Source organism: Saccoglossus kowalevskii, chromosome 2 (assembly GCF_978046115.1).
Source record: "Saccoglossus kowalevskii chromosome 2, keSacKowa6.1, whole genome shotgun sequence".
Taxonomy (NCBI): domain Eukaryota; kingdom Metazoa; phylum Hemichordata; class Enteropneusta; family Harrimaniidae; genus Saccoglossus; species Saccoglossus kowalevskii.
This window is the reverse complement of record NC_140642.1, coordinates 28,116,651-28,140,413: the sequence shown is the minus strand read 5'-3', so window position 1 is coordinate 28,140,413 and position 23,763 is coordinate 28,116,651. Positions and strand designations below refer to the sequence as shown.

The 23,763-nt window shown below is 35.5% G+C and overlaps 2 protein-coding genes across 2 annotated transcripts; one reads left to right on the top strand and one right to left on the bottom strand.

The window, feature by feature from the left end:
• Positions 1–260: 260 nt before the first annotated feature.
• LOC100375005 (peptidyl-prolyl cis-trans isomerase FKBP3-like) lies at positions 261–6,744 on the bottom strand. Its single transcript, XM_002741360.3, has 6 exons — positions 6,618–6,744; positions 3,345–3,566; positions 1,774–1,909; positions 1,439–1,503; positions 1,177–1,271; positions 261–582 (listed from the first exon to the last, which is right to left on the bottom strand). The coding sequence occupies exons 1-6, from the start codon at positions 6,738–6,740 to the stop codon at positions 528–530; spliced, it is 696 nt and encodes a 231-aa protein (XP_002741406.3). The 5' UTR covers positions 6,741–6,744; the 3' UTR covers positions 261–527.
• A 237-nt stretch (positions 6,745–6,981) lies between these two features.
• On the top strand, positions 6,982–23,164 carry LOC102803565 (axin interactor, dorsalization-associated protein-like). Its single transcript, XM_085507146.1, has 10 exons — positions 6,982–7,420; positions 9,108–9,171; positions 12,090–12,143; positions 15,539–15,593; positions 17,643–17,709; positions 18,260–18,438; positions 20,005–20,130; positions 20,620–20,742; positions 20,861–20,978; positions 22,338–23,164. Exons 1-10 carry the CDS (start codon positions 7,314–7,316, stop codon positions 22,432–22,434), a joined length of 990 nt encoding a protein of 329 aa, XP_085363272.1. The 5' UTR covers positions 6,982–7,313; the 3' UTR covers positions 22,435–23,164.
• Positions 23,165–23,763: the final 599 nt, after the last annotated feature.

Below are 23,763 nucleotides of genomic sequence, written 5' to 3'. Positions count from 1 at the left end.
CTCTACAAAATCATGATCGAATAAAGATGTCAAATGAACTAACAGACTGACTACTGACCAAAACTACATGATTTTGCAAGTAGGTCATATGATTATTTTCTGTGTAGGAGAAGATGGCAGTGAGTTTGAGGGCTTGAAGTTCATAAAGGCATTGAATGCCTGGATATCTAATGAGTTTCCCCTTTACCATGAAAATGGGCACCCTCAACTCCAAAGTTTAAATCCTGCATCTATGAATAATTTACAAGTATAAACATTGCTTGTTGTATTACAAAGTTAATTTTGCATCAGTTTAATTTGCTTTATTGATATCTTAGAATCTTGTCACTTCATCTCTATATGTAATTGGGGAAGATATTCAAAATGGATGACCATTAGAAAGCTTAGTTTATATTTTGTTCATGACAATAAAGATTGAGTGAAATAACAATAACAAATCTATTGTTATATAATTTATGTGCTGTACTTTGTCAGCATAAACTTTTAGAGTTATTCCCACAGTTAAACACCTGGAAGGAGAAGACAGTTTATTCCACTCCAACAAGCTCAACTTCAAAAACCAGTGTTGAGTTAGGTGGAATTCTGTTCAATGAAATTAAGGGAAATACACTACATGTATTAGAATATGTGTTTGTGATTCAGTGTAGTAAAATTTTGCAGAGTTAGGCAGCAGCTTCTGCTAACATTTTCATGGTTTTACCATTTTCAAGTTGTGATATGTATTTGTATCACACATATTATTGATATTAAATCTTATAGAAAAGTGGATAAAGAAACACCTCAATTGTTGAACATTTACTGCATGGAGAATGTACTATCTACAACCCAGGGGTCTCAACAATTACTGGGCTCTCCATACCCACTGGGGTCTATGAACTATTGAGGCCTTAATGCTCGTATTGGATTCTAATCCCCAGACCCATACAACAGGCACATTTAAACCCATTCAGGACACTATAACCCTGTAGCTCAACACCTTTTGCCTATACACCCACTGGACCCTGATGTGAGCACAGGAGGTTCAGCATCTACAACATAGGGTGTGGGTTGAACCCCTTAGATCCTCTACATCCCCAGGAACTCCTGCAATAGGGGTAGATCACCCTTTCATACTGATTGGTAATAACAACAATAAGATAACAAAATTTGACATGGTAGCTGCTTTTAAAAGGATACTTTCCCTCTAAGCCTTTCTTGCCATAAGCCCATATTGGTTCTATGGTGACTTCAGCTTTCTCACCTACAGCCATGGTTTGGAGAGCTTCATCCCACTACCATGGACAAAAAAAATCAGAGTCAGTGCAGCCAAGTTTGGTTGCAAACCACCTATTATCCAAAAAATGGTTGCAGACATGATCCAACAATTTATGCTGAGCAAATGCAACTGAATATACAACACCAAAATATATCCATTAAATATGGTGTTTACTAGACTCACCCCACGAATAACCTTACCAGCTCCAACCTTGAATGATAATGGCATGGCCGACTTTTTCTTTTTACCTAATGGTAGCAAAAAATACAGTGAAACTTTCTGAGGTACTTAGTTATATATTTTATAACAGGCAAGCATCTCACATAAGGTATACATGTAGGCATTACTATAATCTGGTAATTAAATACTACCATTCATCACCAGATTCAGGTCAATATAACCATTGTATCTAACACCAGAAAAACACAACCATGGTTTCCTAATGTCAATACAAGTAGAACACTGTCAGGGACAACTACACCATTATGACCAGTTAACACAATATCCATCTCTCTTACCTGTAAGTATATTAGTATCAAATACAGTCCCACTTTCTAATTTACCAGTATACCATACTCTTGCTATGTCACCTTTCTTGCAGAAATTCACTTTATCACCTTTCTTCAGTATTCTCTTGGTAAACCTTGGTACTTCCTGTTTTTGAATACAATAATGCGAGTTAATGAAAATGTCAGCTCATTATCGCTCCACATCTGACAATGTGACTAGAATGTCATCACAGCTGACAATGTGACTAGAATGTCATCACAGCTGACAATGTCACTTGAATGTCATTACAGCTGACAATGTCACTTGAATGTCATTACAGCTGACAATGTCACTTGAATGTCATTACAGCTGACAATGTCACCTGAAGATCTCTCCACAGCTGACAATGTCACTTGAATGTCATTACAGCTGACAGTGTCACTTGAATGTCATTACAGCTGACAGTGTCACTTGAATGTCATTACAGCTGACAGTGTCACTTGAATGCCATTACAGCTGACAATGTCACTTGAATGTCATTACAGCTGACAATGTCACTTGAATGTCATTACAGCTGACAATGTCACTTGAATGTCATTACAGCTGACAATGTCACCTGAAGATCTCTCCACAGCTGACAATGTCACTTGAATGTCATTACAGCTAACAATGTCACCTGAAGATCTCTCCACAGCTGACAATGTCACTTGAATGTCATCACAGCTGACAATGTCACCTGAATGTCATTACAGATGATAATGTCACCTGAATGTCATTACAGCTAACAATGTCACCTGAAGATCTCTCCACAGCTGACGTCACTTGAATGTCATCACCGCTGACAATGTCACTTGAATGTCATTACAGCTGACAATGTCACCTGAATGTCATCACAGCTGACAATGTCACCTGAATGTCATCACAGCTGACAATGTCACCTGAATGTCATCACAGCTGACAATGTCACCTGAAGGTCATCACCGCTGACAATGTCACCTGAAGGTCATCACCGCTGACAATGTCACCTGAATGTCATTACAGCTGACAATGTCACCTGAATGTCATCACAGCTGACAATGTCACTTGAATGTCATTGCAGCTGACAATGTCACTTGAATGTCATTACAGCTGACAATGTCACCTGAATGTCATTACAGCTGACAATGTCACCTGAATGTCCCCAAAGATGACAATGTCACCTGAAGATCTCTCCACAGCTAAAAATGACACCTGATCGAAGGTCTCCACAGCTGACATTGGAACCTGAAGATCTCTCCACAGCTAACAATGTCACCTGAGGGTCACGTACAACAGATAATATGTCACCTGAATCTCTCCACAAAAATACACAGAATAAAATAGTTTTATCTTTAAACTTCACCATTAAAACTATTTCAATCACAAAAGATACAGTGTATAATGGCACTACAAGCCTTGATGTTGTGAACGAAATGAAAATGACACTGAAGCAACGCTAAAGTGATCCCTGCTTTTTGTTTATGTGAAACAGGAGCAAAAATGACATCTGTTAAGAAAAACTTGGCATGCACGACAGAGCATCAGAACACAGTGAAAATCATAGTGTTGAATTTATACTTACTTGGGATCCATCTTTGGCAGCGTGTTCTAATTTCAAAGCCGCTGCCTTGTCTGAGATCATTTCGGCAGTAGCAGCAGCATTTGCAGCATTATAAACATCATCAGCTTTGCCTTTGAAAGCTTTAGTTTCAAACATCTGATTATAATAGTTTATCAGGGCATCTTTCTTGCTGGTTTTGGCAACATTCTTACTTTGTCCTTTCAGTTTATGTTCATGTAAAAACTGCAATACATAACACATTCATGTTTAACACATTGAAGGCTTCCACAGACACATCAAAATCAGTGGAAAGACGAGTCAGATCATGTATGAAATGACATAGTCCCTGTTCTACAGTAAACAAGTAGTTGCATTGCATCACAGTTAGATATGGCTCCTGAAATGCATTCATTAATTTAAAACAAACTGGCCTCTAGTTAGCAATTTTGAATCAGATCTGAAAAACTAAATGACGTGCATCAAGGCCCCATAAAGTCCAATGTATGTAACAAGCTTTACCAAAATACTTGGCATCTTGAAAATGTGCATATGTTGCCCAACATGTGTGTCAGAATAGGGATGTCAGAATAGGGACTAACAAAACTGAAATGAGACAGCTATTTTGAGTTAGAACATGAAACAAATGACATGATGTCTAAATGTAGTTGTAAAGTTTGACTGTGATCAATGTATCTCAAAGACATGGCCTTAGAACAGCATTTGCAGTTTGCAATTTTGAAAAAAACATTATGATCCATTATGATTATTATGTTTTAACGATGTTCATGTATGTTCATGTTCATGTATGTACCAAAATGTCTAATAGCTGTATAACTAAGTTCTGGGTTTGAAACCACAGAAATGCATGATTTTGCTGAATTTTTGAATCTCGAATCTGATCAACAAACAAATACTTGTATGAGGTACATATTAAGTTGAACATGATCAGCCACGGCATGTTCGAGATACAGGCCTGAAACCACAGTTTGGCATTTTGAGTGTTATCTGAACATGACGTGATGAAACGCTTAATTTTGATGAATTTTTAACATTAAAATGGCTGCCATTCAGCCATCTTGAATCAGATATGAAACAAACAAATGTGCATATTAAACATGTAGTTGACATTGTGTGAGGTTTGAATGTGATCAGTCAAGACATCTCCGGGAAACTGGTTCCAACGGACTGACGCATGGCCAACAGCGGCACACATGCATGGTCAATCCACCAGTGCTCGTTTTCACACTTCAGGCAATGTGTTAAAATGTTGCACTTCTATTCTGTGTTCAAGTTCCATCATGCATCCACATGTCTGGAAGTGATTCACATGTCTGGAAGTGATCTCCAGTTCTGGTCCAAATTGTCCCTGTCAATAAAATGAACAATTAGTTGTCACTTCTAAGGTCACACCCCTCGACATGAAATTTAGCTGTGATTTTAAACATTTTTCTATTCAAATATAACCACATAAAGATGGCCGAATCTTACCAAAACATTGTTTTAGACACAATTGTATGGGCAAAGTGACCCACCCAACACACGGCTAATAACACATAAAATGTGTTGTGGAAACCAATCCACCATCCCAACTATCAAAAGAGATTTTGCAAAGGGTGGCCCATTTGAGTCCTGGTATAAATAACATCCAAGTAGCTAAATGATTAACTAAATGATTAACAATGAACTGTAGGTGGCAGCAGAGTATTGTTTAAAGAAAAAAACTCCATAGCAACAAATGATGTCAATACAAGAAAGTATGTGTGATGTAGTATACCAGCATCTGCTCATGTTTAATGTTTAATTAACAATGAATTCAGTTCACATGCACTTTCCTCTATAAGACTGAAGAACAAAGCACAGTTCTGTCATTCTGCACCAGTTGAGCTATGCTCAGAATACTTGCTTTTCAATTTTTTTGTTATTGTTGTGTGAAAGTTGATATATCATTCCGACTGATAATCTGTATCTGTATTGAATATAACCACCTGTTCAGAACAATAACTTTTGGAACCAGGGGTGTAAACGTTTATGATTCACACATTCCTCTTGTCCCTGTTTTTGGACTACTAGTATGCCTGATGGTGGCTTACTTCGTTTATGAAATTATGGACACAGGATACACCACATCACTACTGAAAATAACTTTGAAACCAAACAAACAAACGTCAGGGCCATAGGGTTCTATCATATTATTAAAGGCTATGTTAATTATTAACACGTTTAAATGCAGGGAAATTTATCTGCTGCCTGCCTCCCCAAAAGGTCAATTGTGGGCATTTAGCCAATCACAAGCCAGCTTAATGTTGATTTGCCTTAGTAAATGACCAGTCGGTCTGTAGCACTTAATTCCTATTTCTAAGTAGTTGCATCTTTGCCTTGAAGCCAGCAACACATTCAAACTTTGGTAGCAGCCCATTCGTCCACCGAACCCACACTTTGGCAAAGTGAGTGGTGCAATTTTAATTTTGCTGTCTGAAATGTATTGATTGCTATTCTGTTTGTTTTACTTAGCTTTTTTTGCCTTTGAATTTTGTCTTTTATATTTTTGAGCATTTTGCTTTCTTCATGTAGTGTATTTTTGCAATGTATTTCTTTTTATCTTGCCTGTTTCTTACAGAAGACTTTTGTTTCATAGTCATTTCATAGTTTTGTAGTTGTAGTTTGCCAGAACATTTGCATATTATGTAACACTATTTTCATATCAATGGAGGGCCAAGGACTTAGATTTGGTAGTAATAAATACTACCCCCTCCTGGTTCCAAGACATCTGTGTGTTCTGTTGTGTATTTATTGTGGTATAGTTGTTACCTTATGACGCTCTCTAAGTTTGACCTGTTTACATTTAATCAAATTGTTGGTGATGTTTATACTCTCAGCGCAACAAAGACATTCCTTTCATCTTTATAAATTTTACTGCCATTGTAATATTAATAAAGATGAAGGGATCGCCTTTGCTGCGCTGAGAATATATGATGCCACATTTGTGAACCACATTTGTGAACCTATTAATTTATCCAAAAGGTTGCAATAAATATAAATAAAATAAATAAATGGTGCCGTAGAGAATTACCTGGAGCTACTCAAATTATCGCCAGATGATCACATTTTTTTGCACAAATTCCTTCGTTAATCGAAGCATATGGAATCGTATACACAAAGCGTGGACAAACTGAGGTCGACCATAGAACGAACCACATGTGATGATATGTGGGTCATTCACAGTTCAGCAATGTACCAGTAAATTACACAGTGACAGGCGAATATCCTACTGTTGGAATATTTAAATAAACTAACTTGGGAAGATGCATTTTCCTGCAGAAACTGTACAATTTCTTTCTTGCCAACGTCTTCAGATGATATGGCCTCTGCGGTCCACGGGCGGTTGAGTTGATCGTCAGACATTTTGTTCACATACATGCACGCATTTAAGGGGTCACTAGATTAATATGCAAGTACGACTATTCGCTTTGCCTCTTTGTTTAATGGAAACAATTTTGATATTTTTAAATAATTTAGTATTTTTTTTAATACTGGAACAATGAGACGTATTAAGAGAGAAAAAATATTTCAATAACTTTAGTTTATTAACCTAAAAGAATCTTCATTGATTTCTGCTACTTCCGTTTCCGTCATGTGTGTCAAAGGTTTATACTTCCGGGGCAAGCTTCAAAACGGACCCACCCAAACACAGAATTGTTGAGGATTTTCTGCTGCATTGTGTGGTTTTCGAGCGAACAGACTGTTGCAAAGTGAAAACAATATAATTCACTGTGAGTCGACACCATTTTGCCTGCCATCGCCGGTGACAAAACAGGATACATCATCGACAGCGGAGCAACACAACCTGTCTGTTGCAAGGGAGCAACAGCAACACAAACTACGGTTGAATCATAAATCGGTCTGAAGTGCTATCCACAATACTATACACATTGTTATCCGAGTAAAAAGTACGCTCCCCTGATCTAAATAGAATTTGCTGACAATCACATCATGAGTGAAAAAAGCAAGTTAATTTCCCGATGGCGAGGAACGTTCACAAAAGGGACCGATTTTGACTCGTGGGGGCAGCTGGTGGAAGCAGTCGACGAATACCGAATGTAAGCAAGCCATATATTGTCATTGTTATACATTAAATTATTTAAAATGGTTTACATAGTCACATTTAAACTTCACTGTTAGAATATAACGTAACATATTATATTTTGGATATTATTGTTTATAACCACCCTTACATTTTTCGGAGATATTATTTTTAACGTTCTTCAGTGCAATTGTTCCATTCAAGTAGTGTAGAAATTAAATAAAAATATAATCCAATCAGAAGAATTTTCACCTACCATAGACCATTTATTAAATTAATTGTGCATGTCCCTCCTAAGGACACCTATTTGAATTGGGGGCAGTGAGCTCATTGTTATGGTCCATACATGTCCCAGGGTCTTTAAGGTCAACCATTCAATTCACCTTAGCCCTTGAGGAATATGTTTGGTACTTTATTTTTGACTTCTTTAGGAAAACTGCATGTTGATATTTAGTACATAGGCACAACAGGTGGATGTCTCTCAGATTTGATAATTCTGTGATAATAACTCTAATTAAATAATTTATGGTTAAACATTCTAGATAACTGTAAGTCTGATTTTCTTTGATATTTAATGTACACTTTTTTTAGGTGGAGAAGAATATTTTTTGTCATTTTGGGCTTCCGCTTTGTGTATCTCAAAAGATTTTTGTTCACCGTCTTGTTTAAATACGCTATTCTTAATTATGTTAATTATAAATATCTCCTACATCCATGCCTTCAATTCACTGTGCACATAGCACTTGTTTATTATGCTGTGGTACAGATAGCCTGAAAAATGTGCATCACTAACAGCGGAGCTATATCAGTCAACAGGTATAGGTATATCAGTGAATTCTCAACAGATGCCCTCGATGTACAAACTTGCTTCACATTATTCTTCTGTGCAAAATGTTATAGTATACATGTACCATGCATACTGTGCAATGGTTTTTTATTGCTATTATACTGAGATGGTTGAGGGATAAACTTACTTTGACCGGAAAAAGCGACCCAACCAGCAGTGTTTTACTAACAAATTAAAATAGCAAATAACTGCTACATTTGAGCTATCATTATTGCTATTTTGTTTGCATAAATATTAGAAACAGCATATTCTATAAAGTTTGTGACCATGTGATTATAGATTTTCAATTCAAAACATTTTAATTAATGAACTGTGAATGCATTAATTATTCACTTGGTTTTAATTTCGCTATTTTTCCTGATAAGTAAAACCAGTTAAATTAAATCTACATGAACATGTAAAACAACAATAAAACTCATTTCTTTTCTGAAAAATTCGTGAAATTAAACACAGTAAATTTGCTTAAAACATCAAAATAGTGAAATTAAATGTCATTGAAAATAAATAGTTTTACAGAATCTAACTTTTGTTAAAACTAAACGAGCCTATTATTCACTCTCAAACTGAGTATTAATCATACATGTACACTATAAATTAATTCAGAAACTATTTACCTGGTCACATGACCAATAATTTACCTATCAAATTTCATTGCATAACAGATTATTCAAATAAGTCTGCAATAGTTATGACCAATTATAGCTTGTTGGTTTGATTTGAATAAAATGATTTATAAATATAATGTTTAAAATTTGTTGGCCAAGTTTTGTAGGAATCATATGTTACCTTATTGCCATAGCAATTGTAGATTGTTAATCAAAAGGAAGTGTGTCACCATATTCTCTATTTTATTCAGGGTGTCTAGGCAGTTGCACAAAGAAGCAGCATCAAGTACAAGTCCCTTTACAGATGACCAAAAGGTGAGTTTTTCTTTAGATTGTGTTAACCATATTCTGCATTGAAGTTGACTTGACCAGATAAAAGTTGAAGTAGCTGTACATTACAATGCTTATTCTATTTTTTTCATCAACAAAGTTAAACAATCTGTTAATTACATTTAGTTTCACAAAGGCATGGATGTTTTATATATATGTAGAATAATTATAAATGTTTTATGAATTTCAAATGATTGAAAACAACTTGCTCAATCACAAAGCTTTAGCGGGTACATACCGACCATATAGAATATATTTTTTAAATGCATAGCAATAAATTTCCCAAAGATTGAAGGAAACTCACAAAGACTGATGGATAATGAGAGTTACTAAACTAAGGCTAAGCCAAGGAAAACATCTTCTTAAAAAATTTGAATGAAGCTGATGAGGGTTTTCATGGTAAATGTTTTATAAATATTTTATTAATTTTTTTAAAAGTTATTCATGCATTCATGAAACAGAGCATATGTATGGAAACAGGTTTCTCTTATTTAGGAAGGTTATTAATCTGTTTTATTTGTAGTTGTAATAATTTGTGTGCATCATATGAATCTCATACTCGGTTTGTTTTCTAGTTGTATTTTTGGTAGTTTTTCATGTCTGCCTTCTTTTTTTAATAGCTCAGTTATGATTCACATTAAATCTGATTAAAATAAGATCCTAGTTGGCTTAATTTTTTAAATTTTTATTTTAATATGTTTTTATTATTAATTTCAATTATTATTTGTATGATTATATGATTTGCATATTAATTAATTAGCCAATTTTATGCTTTTTTACCTGTATCTCAAGAACCACCCAAAAATTTTTAATGAACCTTGATACGTAGATGATCTGAGATAATCCATATGCCTGGTTAGTTTTTGTTTCAATCTGTGCATATCAATCAACTAATATGCATAAATTAGCCGGTTTTTATTTTTATACACATATATCTCAAAACTATTTTTGATTTCACAATTTGATACATTGGTGCTCTGGGGTAATCCACAGAGGTGATTAGTTCAGGGTTAAAATCCATGCATATTAATAATTTTTTTAATTTGCAAAATTCCCAGGTATCTCAATAATTATTTGTATACAATTATAAACTTCAATATTGTGAAACAGATTGCTTTCACATTGTGTATCTCAAAAATCAGATCTTTATTAGTTTCCAGGTTTTTTGTTCAAAAGACTAAACCGACATTTTTGATTAATTAAAATATTTTCAAATTATCATTAAATTATATTAATTCAATTATTTCTGCTACATATGCCTCAAATACACATGGGAGTTTTTTCTAATCATTTTTAGCTCTGCTGTCGACTTTGTTGAGCGGAGCTTATCATATGAGTGATTGTCCGGCGGCGTCCGTGTCAGTGTTTTACTTTTTCGACTTCTTCTTGAAAACTACAAGCCTGAATGCTTTGATACTATATGTATGTATATGTACCTTGGGTAGACCTCTCTCAGATTTGTTCATTTCATGATCATATCTTCAATTCTCTAATTTTGGTGAATATTTTTGTCATTTTTGGTAAAAAGTGATATTTTCGACTTCTCGTTAAAAACCGCAAGTCCAATTACTTTGATATTTACATATATAGGTACTACATGTGGATCTCTCTCAGATTTGTTCATTTTGTAATGATATCTTTAGTTCTCTAATTTTGGTGAATATTTTTGTCATTTTTGGTAAAAAGTGATATTTTTGACTTCTTGTTAAAAACCACAAGTCTAATTGCTTTGATATTACATATATAGGTACTACATGTGGACCTCTTTCAGATTTGTTCATTTTGTAATGATATCTTTAATTCTCTAATTTTGGTGAATATTTTTGTCATTTTTGGTAAAAAGTGATATTTTCGACCTCTTGTTAAAAACCACAAGTCTAATTGCTTTGATATTACATATATAGGTACTACGGTACATGTGGACCACTCTCAAATTTGTTCATTTTGTAATGATATCGTCAATTCTCTAATTTTGGTGAATATTTTTGTCATTTTTGGTAAAAAGTGATATTTTCGACTTCTTGTTAAAAACGACAAGTCGAATTGCTTTGATATTATTACATATATAGGTACTACATGTGGACCTCTCTCAGATTTGTTCATTTTGTAATGATATCTTTAATTATCTAATTTTGGTGAATATTTTTGTAATTTTTGGTAAAAAGTGATATTTTCGACTTCTTGTTAAAAACCACAAGTCGAATTGCTTTGATATTATTACATATATAGGTACTACATGTGGACCGCTCTCAGATTTGTTCATTTTGTAATGATATCTTTAATTATCTAATTTTGGTGAATATTTTTGTCATTTTTGGTAAAAAGTGATATTTTCTTCTTGTTGAATACCATTGATACTATATGTATTGTTCATTTTCTAATGATATCTTCTGTTGTTTAATTGAAATGTGCATTGCTGGAGCTATCTCAGCCGAGAGGCTGCTTGTTTGTTTATTCCATGCATTAAGCGACTCCTTTGTAATTTCCACATTTTTAGCTAGTAAATAAATCCAGTATGGAGAAAATTGTCACATGTAATTTGTAAGCACAGGTTTTGATTGATGCTTTGGTGCAATAATGTTTTTAAAAAAAATTAATTTTTGTTCATAAAAATTTCAAATATGATGGTACAATTTACTAATGTCAATTCACTAAATTTTAATAAATATTTATAAATGTAAATTCAAAGTGTACTGACTTATGTTTGATGATTGACATTTTACTGCATTTCAATATTCGTCTTAAGGTATCCTGGACGAGTGTTATTAAATTATGATCAATAAAATGGGTTTCAATTGTTATTGAGTTAGATGTTTTATAAATTAACTGCAAACCTCATCCACAAAGTTAATCTCAAAAACGATTGTAACTTTAATAATGATTTGATGTATTTGTTGATTCAGAAAAACTTATCCAAGATTGCTACATGCTTAGAACTGAGAAGTAGAGCATTACAGGTAAGTGTATATGGGTTGGATGGGCATGCAGCATCAGTGCATGTACATGTGGGTTGTGCATCCTGTATGCATAGATTGTTTGGATAATGCAGTATGAACTTATATAGGGTTGTAAGATTCATGAAGTACCGTAGTAGTCAGAGTATATACCCCTGCTCAAGTATAAGCCCCCCCCCCCCCTCTCAAATTTACAGCATTTTAGAACAGATCATTTATCCGAGCGTGTTTATTGTGACTAGCGTGAATGGGTAAGCTCGTTTCGACAATGAGCTGTAATCACTGTAAACAATGTTAAATTATTCTTCTAATGCTCAGCGCCATCCCTCAACACCTGAGGGGCGATGTGCTCAGTTTATTTTTTGAAAACAACTATTTTGTTATTTGAAAAAAAAACATGTACCGGTAGTTTTCCCATCGGAATCCAAGCCAAAAGATCATACTACAACATCGGCAAATCTCTTCTGCGTTGCATTCAATAACATTAACATATTTAGCTATGGTAATTTGAACATGTTGGCATCATCCAGCATTTTGTTTGGTTAATTAGCGTTTTGACCTATTAGGTCAACATGTGCAAGATAAAGAACATGGCGGATACCTGACAGCATCGAGCGTTTATATGCGACCGGAATCATTTGCTTATGATGAAACTAAGTTGAATTTTATTTGCATTTCATAACAATTCAACAAATTAATTTTTTTTTATGATATTATAATCACTACTATTATATTATAGCATTGTCAATACCAGCAAATTTTATGACGTCATTGCCACAGATTATTCGCGATAATGTTTTGCATTATTGAGCATCAAGGCCCCTTACCATGCATAGGGCTAGAATGTTGAGTTCAGAAAACAATAAAGAGACAGGCATTAAATAATAAGGGAAATTATGGGGTGAAAAGGATTAAAATAAAAACTGAAAATGAATAACTCTGAGCTATATGAAAAAATAATTCTTTGTTTTTAGTTTACATGAAAAATGTCATTCTCGCCATAAAGACAAACACAAATTGTCTTCTGGGCAATCCCAACTTTGCACAAAAACACCAATGTCCAATGCATAAATAAACGTAGCTCACCAAAGGCATACACAATGGCCCGTTTTATCGATGTCGACGAATCCCACTTAAATGTGCTCAAAAATGCAAGAAATGAAAAAAAATACTTCACAGCAGACTAAATGGGGAGTACATGTTTTCTTCCTAGAATGGCTTGAAAACAAGGGGCATGCGCCACCAATTTTGAAGACATTCCTGTTGTTGAGCTCGCCGATTTGCTGCAGGAATTTTACACTTCAGCTCGCAAGCAAGATTGGGTGCAGTACAACAAGCCGTTGCTGTCAGGTTTACGAGCTTCAATCAATCGACACACCTCTGGTCCTCTCGATCATCGCAAAATTAACATCATGTAGATTAGGGAGTTCCAAGTTTGTCTATCTTTTGTATATGTGTTATGTTGAAATGGCCGTTGCACACTGTATTGTGCTTGTGTTTGTGAATGGGAATCGTTGCGGGAACCCGTTGATGTTATATAGTGTATACAGATGACAAAGCCCATATATTAAATGTAGACGCGATTCTGTTGAATTTTTTCGGTCGTTTCATACAAATTATCTTTATTTTTAACGTGTGATAATTCACTGGAATTGCCAATGCAACAAAATAATAACAATAATGTACTCTCTGGTGGCTCATAATGAACTCAAGCACACTTTGCACTCCATAATGTCGTGCAAAGTGTGCTTTCGTTCAACAATTGTGAAATGCAGCATGACTGGATTGCGCAACTGTGATCATTTGCTGCTACGCAATACAGTTGTGTTATTTTTTTTTTTTAACTTTGTTTAGAATATACTTTCGTTACCCCAAAACGTACAGACAAATATTCATGTGAAACGCAGGGTCTAATGCTGTTCCACTTAGTAAACAAACCCAAGAGTGATTAGTGACCCCGGGGCGTAATGGCCGATCCTCAAGTTAATTTGGACGATGCTAGTCGACGAAGACACTTTAGTATCGTATACACAACGATTTGTTTATGAATAAATTAGCATAAATTATTGCTCGGGAGAAGTTTTAACTTTTATTCGTTTATAAGCCCCTCCCCCCTAATTTTTTGTCAATTTGCTGTTTTTCCGGAGGGGTTTATACTCGGACAACTACGGTATGTATACATGGGTTGGATGGGTTTTGTATACATATAGTAGATGAATACTCGCTTTGGATACATTATTCATACATGTGTAGATGTTCTATGCGGTATGCATACATGGGTTGGATGGGTTATCCAGCAATCATACATGGGTTGGATGGGTTATCCAGCAATCATACATGGGTTAGATGGGATATACAGCAATCATACATGGGTTGGATGGGTTATGCAGCAATCATACATGGGTTGGATGGGTTATCCAGCAATCATACATGGGTTAGATGGGTTATGCAGCAATCATACATGGGTTGGATGGGTTATGCAGTGATCATACATAGGTTGGATGGGTTATGCAGCAATCATACATGGGTGGGGTGGGTTATGCAGCAATCATTCATGGGTTGGATGGGTTATGCAGCGATCATACATAGGTTGGATGGGTTATGCAGCGATCATACATAGGTTGGATGGGTTATGCAGCAATCATACATGGGTTGGATGGGTTATGCAGCAATCATACATGGGTGGGGTGGGTTGTGCAGCAATTATACATGGGTTGGATGGATTATGCAGCAATCATACATGGTTGGATGGGTTGTGCAGCAATCATACATGGGTTGGATGGGTTGTGCAGCAATCATACATGGGTTGGATGGGTTATGCAGCAATCATACATGGGTTGGATGGATTATGCAGCAATCATACATGAGTTGGATGGGTTGTGCAGCAATCATACATGGGTTGGATGGGTTGTTCATCCTGTATGCATTGGTTGGGTTATGCAAACATGATTAGATTGGTTGAATGGGTTATATGCCTACATTGGATGCTTTTTAAAAAGAAAAACATTATGCATCATTTCTGTAATGAACTGTGACTGAATAATAAATAGTGCTAATAAAAGTTTGGAAAAGTCTACACCTTATGGTCTAGATGATTGTTTTACGCGATGTTTCGAAACTGCATACCATGGTTTTTGTGTTTGTTGGTATATAAAGCCTAAATTAGTGTTAAACCATAGGTCCAGGACCAAAAATATAAGATGGCCAACATTTTGAAGAACCAAAAACAGCATAATTTAATGATTGGTCAAAAATTTCAGAAGCTAATAAATTATTAAAATCTGTTGAATAATTGTGCGGTTGAATTTTTAGTTGGCCACAAGTTTTTACAGGACGGTTTATGAGAACTGGAATACAATCCAATGTAGAAATTAAATTACAATTTATTGCATTTGCAGTCGCCTCATTCAGTTGATGGATTTACTTTGGAACAATTGAAGAGAGTAGAACCAGGTATTGTAATTGTTTATACTTTTGTTACATTCACTAATCAAACTATCAGTGCATCTAGCATCGTTGCTATTCAACTATTACAAACTGCTGCCCAAATCACTATTCAAATTATTACAAACTGCTGCCCAAATCACTATTCAAATTATTACAAACTACTACCCAAACTGCTATTCAAATTATTACAAACTGCTGCCCAAATTGCTATTCAGATTATTACAAACTGCCGCCCAAGTTACTATTCAAATTATTACAAGCTACTGCCCAAATCACTATTCAAATTATTACAAACTGCTGCCCAAATCGCTATTCAAATTATTACAAACTGCTGCCTAAATTGCTATTCAAATTATTACAAACTGCTGCCCTAATCACTATTCAAACTATTACAAACGGCTTAGTCTTTTCCACGAAACGAAATGAAACGAAACGAAACCCAAACCCTAACCCTAACCCTAACCCTAACTCGCATTTTTTTTTCATTGGCCCAATAATATCTGAGAAAATTTCACACTGAAATACGGACGTGACGATGTTTGAGGTCGTTCAAAATCTAAGGTTAGGGTTAGGGTTTCGTTTCGTTTCGTTTTATTTTGTTTCATTTCATTTCGTGGAAAAGACTAAGCCATTACAAACTGCTGCCCAAATAATTATTCAAACTATTACAAACTGCTGCCCCAATCACTATTCAAACTATTACAAACTGCTGCCCAAATCATTATTAAAACTATTACAAACTGCTGCCCAAATCACTATTCAAACTATTACAAAATGCTGCCCAAATCACTATTCAAACTATTACAAACTACTGCCCAAGTTGCTATTCAAATTATTACAAACTGCTGCCCAACCTACCGGTACTATTCAAACTATTGCAAACTGATGCCCCAATCACTATTCAAACTATTGCAAACTGATGCCCCAATCACTATTCAAACTATTACAAACTGCTGCCCAAATCATTATTAAAACTATTACAAACTGCTGCCCAAATCACTATTCAAACTATTACAAATTGCTGCCCAAATCACTATTCAAACTATTACAAACTGTTGCCCAAATCGCTATTCAAACTATTACAAACTGATGCCCTAATCACTATTCAAATTATTACAAACTGCTGCCCTAATCACTAGTCAAACTATTACAAACTGCTGCCCAAATCATTATTCAAACTATTACAAACCATTGCCCTAGTCACTATTCAAATTATTACAAACTGCTGCCCAATCTACCGGTACTATTCAAACTATTGCAAACTGATGCCATAATAACTATTCAAATTATTACAAACTGCTGTCCAAATTGCTATTCAAATTATTACAAACTGCCGCCCAAGTTACTATTCAAATTATTACAAGCTACTGCCCAAATCACTATTCAAATTATTACAAACTGCTGCCCAAATCGCTATTCAAATTATTACAAACTGCTGCCCAAATTGCTATTCAAATTATTACAAACTACTGCCCAAGTTGCTATTCAAATTATTACAAACTGCTGCCCAACCTACCGGTACTATTCAAATTATTACAAACTGCTGCCCAAATCATTATTCAAACTATTACAAACTGCTGCCCAAATCACTATTTCAAACTATTACAAATTGCTGCCCAAATCGCTATTCAAACTATTACAAACTGTTGCCCAAATTACTATTCAAACTATTACAAACTGTTGCCCAAATCACTATTCAAACTATTACAAACTGTTTCCCAAGTCACTACTCAAATTATGGTTTTACAAACTGATGCCCTAATCACTATTCAAATCATTACAAACCATTGCCCTAATCACTATTCAAATTATTACAAACTGCTGCCCAAATCATTATTCAAAATATTACAAACTGCTGCCCAAATCACTACTCAAATTACGGTATTACAAACTGATGCCCTAATAACTATTCAAACCATTACAAACCATTGCCCTAATCACTATTCAAACTATTACAAATATATGTCCAAATTCCAAATGCCCAAATTCAAACTTACTATCAGTTAAAGCTTACGTTGACATACTATGACACAAAATATGTTTTTTTTTCTGCAGTATTCACAACCCTTGCAAGGCAAGGTGCATATGAGTTTCCAGTTTCAGTACCATCAACTCCGCTAAGGTAAACTATCTTATTAGTCCCCGTTCGGACGTAGTCCGAAAACGGGGACTTATGTTTTGCCCTGTGTGCGTCCGTGCGTTCATCTGTGATCACCTGTATCTCGAACATGCATGGACCGATTAAGTTCAAACTTCACTCGTACATCACGCATTATATGGGACATGTGCACATGCATTTTTTTCATGATCCGCTTAACAATAGCTGAATGATGGCCATTTTAAGGCCGAAAATGCATCAAAATCATGTATTTTCACAATTCCGGAACCTGATCTCAGTCATGCATGGATGGATTTTGTTCAAATTTAGAACAATGTGTTGTACATATGCAGGTGCATTTTGGTCATGGTCTGCTTTGAATGTATATGTCACTCAAATATGAACGGAACGGGGACGTGTCATTGACAATGACTTGTTATTATAGTACTAGTTATTAATTGTATTTGAAATTTGAGCTTTTGAAGAAGAAAAATAAACTTGGCAGATATCAGTATTCCTTTAGTAAAATGTAGGAATTTCAAAGACAGTATTGTAATAACAACTTTTGTTACAGGCCACCTCCACTTTTAGAAAGTGGACAAATAAATGATTTAGATGTAGATGATGAAGAGGATGAAGATGATGAGAGATTAGCAATGTCTGCTAGCGGTGGCAGCAGTTGTGAACCTTTTACTACGAGTACCAGTATCAAAACAACTACTATACAAAGCAGTGCTACATCTACTTATAGATGTGAGTATACAACACACTGTGAGTCATAACAGTCCTTACAGTATACACCACAATGAGTCATAACAGTCCTTGCAATATACATCACAATGAGTCATAACAGTCCTTGCAGTATACACCACAATGAGTCATAACAGTCCTTGCAATATACACCACAATGAGTCATAACAGTCCTTGCAGTATACACCACAATGAGTCATAACAGTCCTTGCAGTATACACCACAATGAGTCATAACAGTCCTTGCAATATACATCACAATGAGTCATAACAGTCCTTGCAATATACACCACAATGAGTCATAACAGTCCTTGCAATATACACCACAATGAGTCATAACAGTCCTTGCAATATACATCACAATGAGTCATAACAGTCCTTGCAATATACACCGCAATGAGTCATAACAGTCCTTGCAATATACATCACAATGAGTCATAACAGTCCTTGCAATATACACCACAATGAGTCATAACAGTCCTTGCAATATACACCACAATGAGTCATAACAGTCCTTGCAATATACACCACATTGAGTCATAACAGTCCTTGCAGTATACATCACAATGAGTCATAACAGTCCTTGCAGTATACATCACAATGAGTCATAACAGTCCTTGCAGTATACACCACAATGAGTCATAACAGTCCTTGCAGTATGCACCACAATGAGTCATAACAGTCCTTGCAATATACATCACAATGAGTCATAACAGTCCTTGCAATATACACCACAATGAGTCATAACAGTCCTTGCAGTATACACCACAATGAGTCATAACAGTCCTTGCAATATACACCACAATGAGTCATAACAGTCCTTGCAGTATACACCACAATGAGTCATAACAGTCCTTGCAATATACACCACAATGAGTCATAACAGTCCTTGCAGTATACACCACAATGAGTCATAACAGTCCTTGCAATATACATCACAATGAGTCATAACAGTCCTTGCAATATACACCACAATGAGTCATAACAGTCCTTGCAATATACACCACAATGAGTCATAACAGTCCTTGCAATATACATCACAATGAGTCATAACAGTCCTTGCAATATACACCGCAATGAGTCATAACAGTCCTTGCAATATACATCACAATGAGTCATAACAGTCCTTGCAATATACATCACAATGAGTCATAACAGTCCTTGCAATATACACCACAATGAGTCATAACAGTCCTTGCAATATACACCACATTGAGTCATAACAGTCCTTGCAATATACACCACAATGAGTCATAACAGTCCTTGCAATATACACCACAATGAGTCATAACAGTCCTTGCAATATACACCACAATGAGTCATAACAGTCCTTGCAATATACATAAAACAGTGTTTCTAATTTAGTGTCAATATTTGCTTATTCATATTCTGGGGCCTCATTTAAAAAACTATAACCAGTAACAACATTATCGAAAGTACCATTATGCTCTATACAACCTCACAACTTAAATTAAACCTGGGTCTCATCCAATCACAATTCATGTATACACTGGTAGATAATTTGTAACCAATCATTGTAAAGCTCATGTTTTTATCAATTAAATTTCAGCGGGTAACCTTCTACCAAGAATTCCTCATGAGCCCAAAATGACATTGGTAACATTGAGAGTTGAAAAACTTGGGTTAAAAAGTGCAAGTTCGCATATTGATCCATATATAACAATATCAGTCAAAGGTCAGTAGTATTCACATGTCTGCAGCATCGCCGTATGGCTGCCTTTAGTAGGGAGATTTTATTTTGGGTTGAAAAGTGCAAGTTCGTATATTGATCCATATATAACAATATCAGTCAAAATTCAGTAGTATTCACATGTCTGTAGCATTGTCGTATGGCTGCCTTTAGTAGGGAGATTTTATTTTATGCTAATTGATTTTGCCTGGCACCAGAACATCATTTACCTTGGGAAGGTAATAGACGTGGTAAAATTTACCACATATCACTTTAATTCATGTGGTGACTGTCATGACTTCTCTGGCGCATCTGCTTCTATGTACAGCACTAAAACTTGGGTGGCTCAATGTCTAGCTGTTCAGTATCATTGAGACTGTGGGTTTGATTCCTTTAGTCGGATAACTAACCACAGACAGTGATACATCATTACTTCTTATTTTCATGGCTGATACAACTAACCACGAAATATATTGTACATTTCTTTTCTCATAGACGTAAGTGGTGTTGATTTAACACCTATTCAAGAAACACCAGTAGCTGTAAGAAAAGAAGATTTATATATTCATTTTGATGCAGATATAGAACTACAGAAACCATTAGAAAAACTACCAAAAGGTTAGTACTGTATGTAATGATTATCTGTGCCAATGAATGTAATGATAACTAATAATTTCCTCCATTTGTTTTGTAAGCTTTCCGTAACTTACTAAATTTATAATGTTTGCATTTTCAGGTACAGCAATCTTTTTTGAATTCAAGCATTATAAACCTAAAAAGAAGTTCACAAGCACAAAGTGTTTTGCTTTCATGGAACTTGATGAAATCAAAAGTGGTGGTTGTGTCATTGAATTGTAAGTCTATAACATTTACTTCATGGTCCTCAATCTACATATTGTTTACATTGCAATGGGGCATGGTGGGCTTGCTTTGTGATGTGATTGTTTGTACAGGATGTTAGTGGGTATATTGATGAATTGACACAATAGTGTAAGATTTAAGCTGATTTAGGCTTATCTAGCATATTTGCATTTTGGCTAGACCCAATTGCGTCCACGCAAAGGGAGGGCCAGTCGTTAGCACGGGCTAAGGGGCGCCATCAGTCGGTGACCTTTGGCAAGCCGCTATTTACGAACGAAAAATGGATGACACGCACAAGGTTCTATTTCTGCTGCTGAAATGTTTCGTTATAATTTTGAAGCGACATGCACAGGAACGCGAGAGAAGACGAGCCCAACTTATTTGGATGCACAGAAACAGTATACAACGGCGTAACAGAATACAGAGTTTTATTAATGCATGTCTAGACAGTGAACCAAATTTATTTTGTCTATAATTGGAGCTGCTGTACGCTCTACTACAGCGACCCGATCACTGTGGAAGCGTGTACACTGAGCTCGGTTGCCATTTTGGGAATGAGAAAGTTGGATATATTTGATCACGTGCATAATGTTTACACCCAAAGGTCGCTGCAGAGGGTGCTTAGCCCTGGGCTAAGCGTTTGCTCACACTTCGTTAGCCCGTGCTTAGGGTCTAGACCGCGTCTTAAATTCGGATCAGATTTAACCAGTACTTAGCATTCCTTAGCCCGTGCTAAGCATTCATGCACGTTTGCTTAGCACAGGCTAAGGAATTTGACCTCTTAGCCCGTGCTAAGGAGCTGTGCGTGAACGCAACTAATGTAACGTTGCATGCAGGTCCTTTTTTTCTGTGATCTGATTTAATATGGCTGACTAGCGGCCATTTGTTAGCTTCCATACAGACAAAGTCTGAAAACAGGGACTTATGAATTTTTCTCTGTGCATTCATGCACCCACTTGTGTGTTCTCACCCGTATTTCTTTATACTTACATCATTATTATGTCACACATAAGTTCATCTGTTTGATGATCTGGAGTCATATCTTTTACATGCCCTGACTGTATATACTTCTTGAACTTGATAATTCACAGGGACTATGTAATACAATTATACAGTAACACAATGTAGTACAGAATATATACACAAATATATTTGTATTAAAGTCATTATTGCTGGCTTTCAGTGCAGAGAAATTCATTTCGGAGAATTCATTTTAGTGTGTTGTTTTGGCTGTGAAAATTATGCATGTCAATAATGTTACATAATTAAGCATGATATTCCCATTGAAATGGTAATATATGATTACGTGTGAAGTTATTCCAGCCTTATTAAGTCTAATCTTTTGCCAACAGATATAAGAAACCAACAGACTTCAAAAGAAAGAAACTAAATCTTCTGACTTCAAAGCCCCTTTACCTTCACCTTCTACTCACACTTCATCGAGAATAATTTGATACGGTTCCTGTAACATTGAAGGATGGATCAACCACAACCTCATGAATTCAGGACAACTTGATATGTTACCAGACAGATTGATGCACTGATCATCCACAACTTGGATTCTAGACAATCTGTTATGTTACCAGAAAAATTGATGTATGCATCATCCACAACCTGGATTCTAGACAATCTGATAATTTTCAGAAAGACTATGAATGAATCCACAACCTGGATTCTGCTGGATATTGCAGTGAATACAACATGTCATTGAACTAAGGCATTGTTCATTCTTTTCTGAACCCGAGTTTAGAATAACTACAACTAACCTGCCTGGAAAAATTTATGGGAAATCTCCTGAATTGAGTTAGACACATTTCTGCACTTTTTGAGTAGCTGTGGTGATAAAGCCATTTTAACTGCATTAAAATATATATAACTTCTCTAACACTAATTTTATCTTGATCGAACAATACCATCATAGATGGGTGAACATTTTCTCTTGTAAAAAGCAATACAAACTTCTTCCCTGGGATGTTGTTTAGAAATTCTAGTTACTTACATGTACATGTATTTTTGACATTGTTTGCATCTCTGAAATTCTGAAATTGTTTTTATTACATGCCTCTGAAGGTAGTTATGATTGTAATATCAGATAAAATGCGTAAGTATGTAGTACTGAGTGGTTTATGAACAATTATGTTTATATTATATAAGTAAATAAACAATGTCAAGATCATGATGGTATGTGTGGATCATTTCCATAAATGTTTTTATAGACATGATACAATGGTTTCAGTATTGGTTTTTTCACTCTGGAATGTGTTTGGTAGTTAGTGGGTATGGAGTGCCTGGAAATGAACTGCTATGCATGTCCAAACTATAGATGCTATATGCATGCCATTAAGTGACTAAATCCAGACAGTACAGGATGGAGTATCTGGAAAGCATTTTCTGCCTAAATCAACGATTCTTGATGAATCCATTTTCTGAGCCATAGATTCTGTAGAGTGGTCTGATTTTTCAGTCTTCAGCATCTGTCACTGAAAATAACGTCCTGGCATCAATAAAAATTGTTTTTCAAGCACAACAATTTGTGATGAGAAACTGCTAATGTACAAAACAAATGAAAGAAAGTAATCTGGTCTGTAATGTGTACACACATATTTTGCAAAATTGTATGAAAGGAGGGGGTCCATGTTGTCATTGGCAAGTTGTTTCTTAAGGAAAGGTGCCTTGAGGCTCACCCATGTCATGTATCAATGTTTTAAAAACCCTGGATCATGACAGAATGATTCATTTTTGATGGGTCAACATAAACCTGGATTCTGGACAATCTGA

Coding starts and splice junctions, on each gene's coding strand:
- LOC100375005 (XM_002741360.3), bottom strand. CDS start 6,740: ATGTATGTGAACAAAATGTCTGACGATCAACTCAACCGCCCGTGGACC. Junction 1,272..1,438: donor CTGGTAAGGTTATTCGTGGG/GTGAGTCTAGTA, acceptor TGTCCATGGTAG/TGGGATGAAGCTCTCCAAAC. Junction 583..1,176: donor AAGAAAGGCTTAGAGGGAAA/GTATCCTTTTAA, acceptor TTCATTGAACAG/AATTCCACCTAACTCAACAC.
- LOC102803565 (XM_085507146.1), top strand. CDS start 7,314: ATGAGTGAAAAAAGCAAGTTAATTTCCCGATGGCGAGGAACGTTCACA. Junction 9,172..12,089: donor CCTTTACAGATGACCAAAAG/GTGAGTTTTTCT, acceptor TTGTTGATTCAG/AAAAACTTATCCAAGATTGC. Junction 12,144..15,538: donor TGAGAAGTAGAGCATTACAG/GTAAGTGTATAT, acceptor TTGCATTTGCAG/TCGCCTCATTCAGTTGATGG.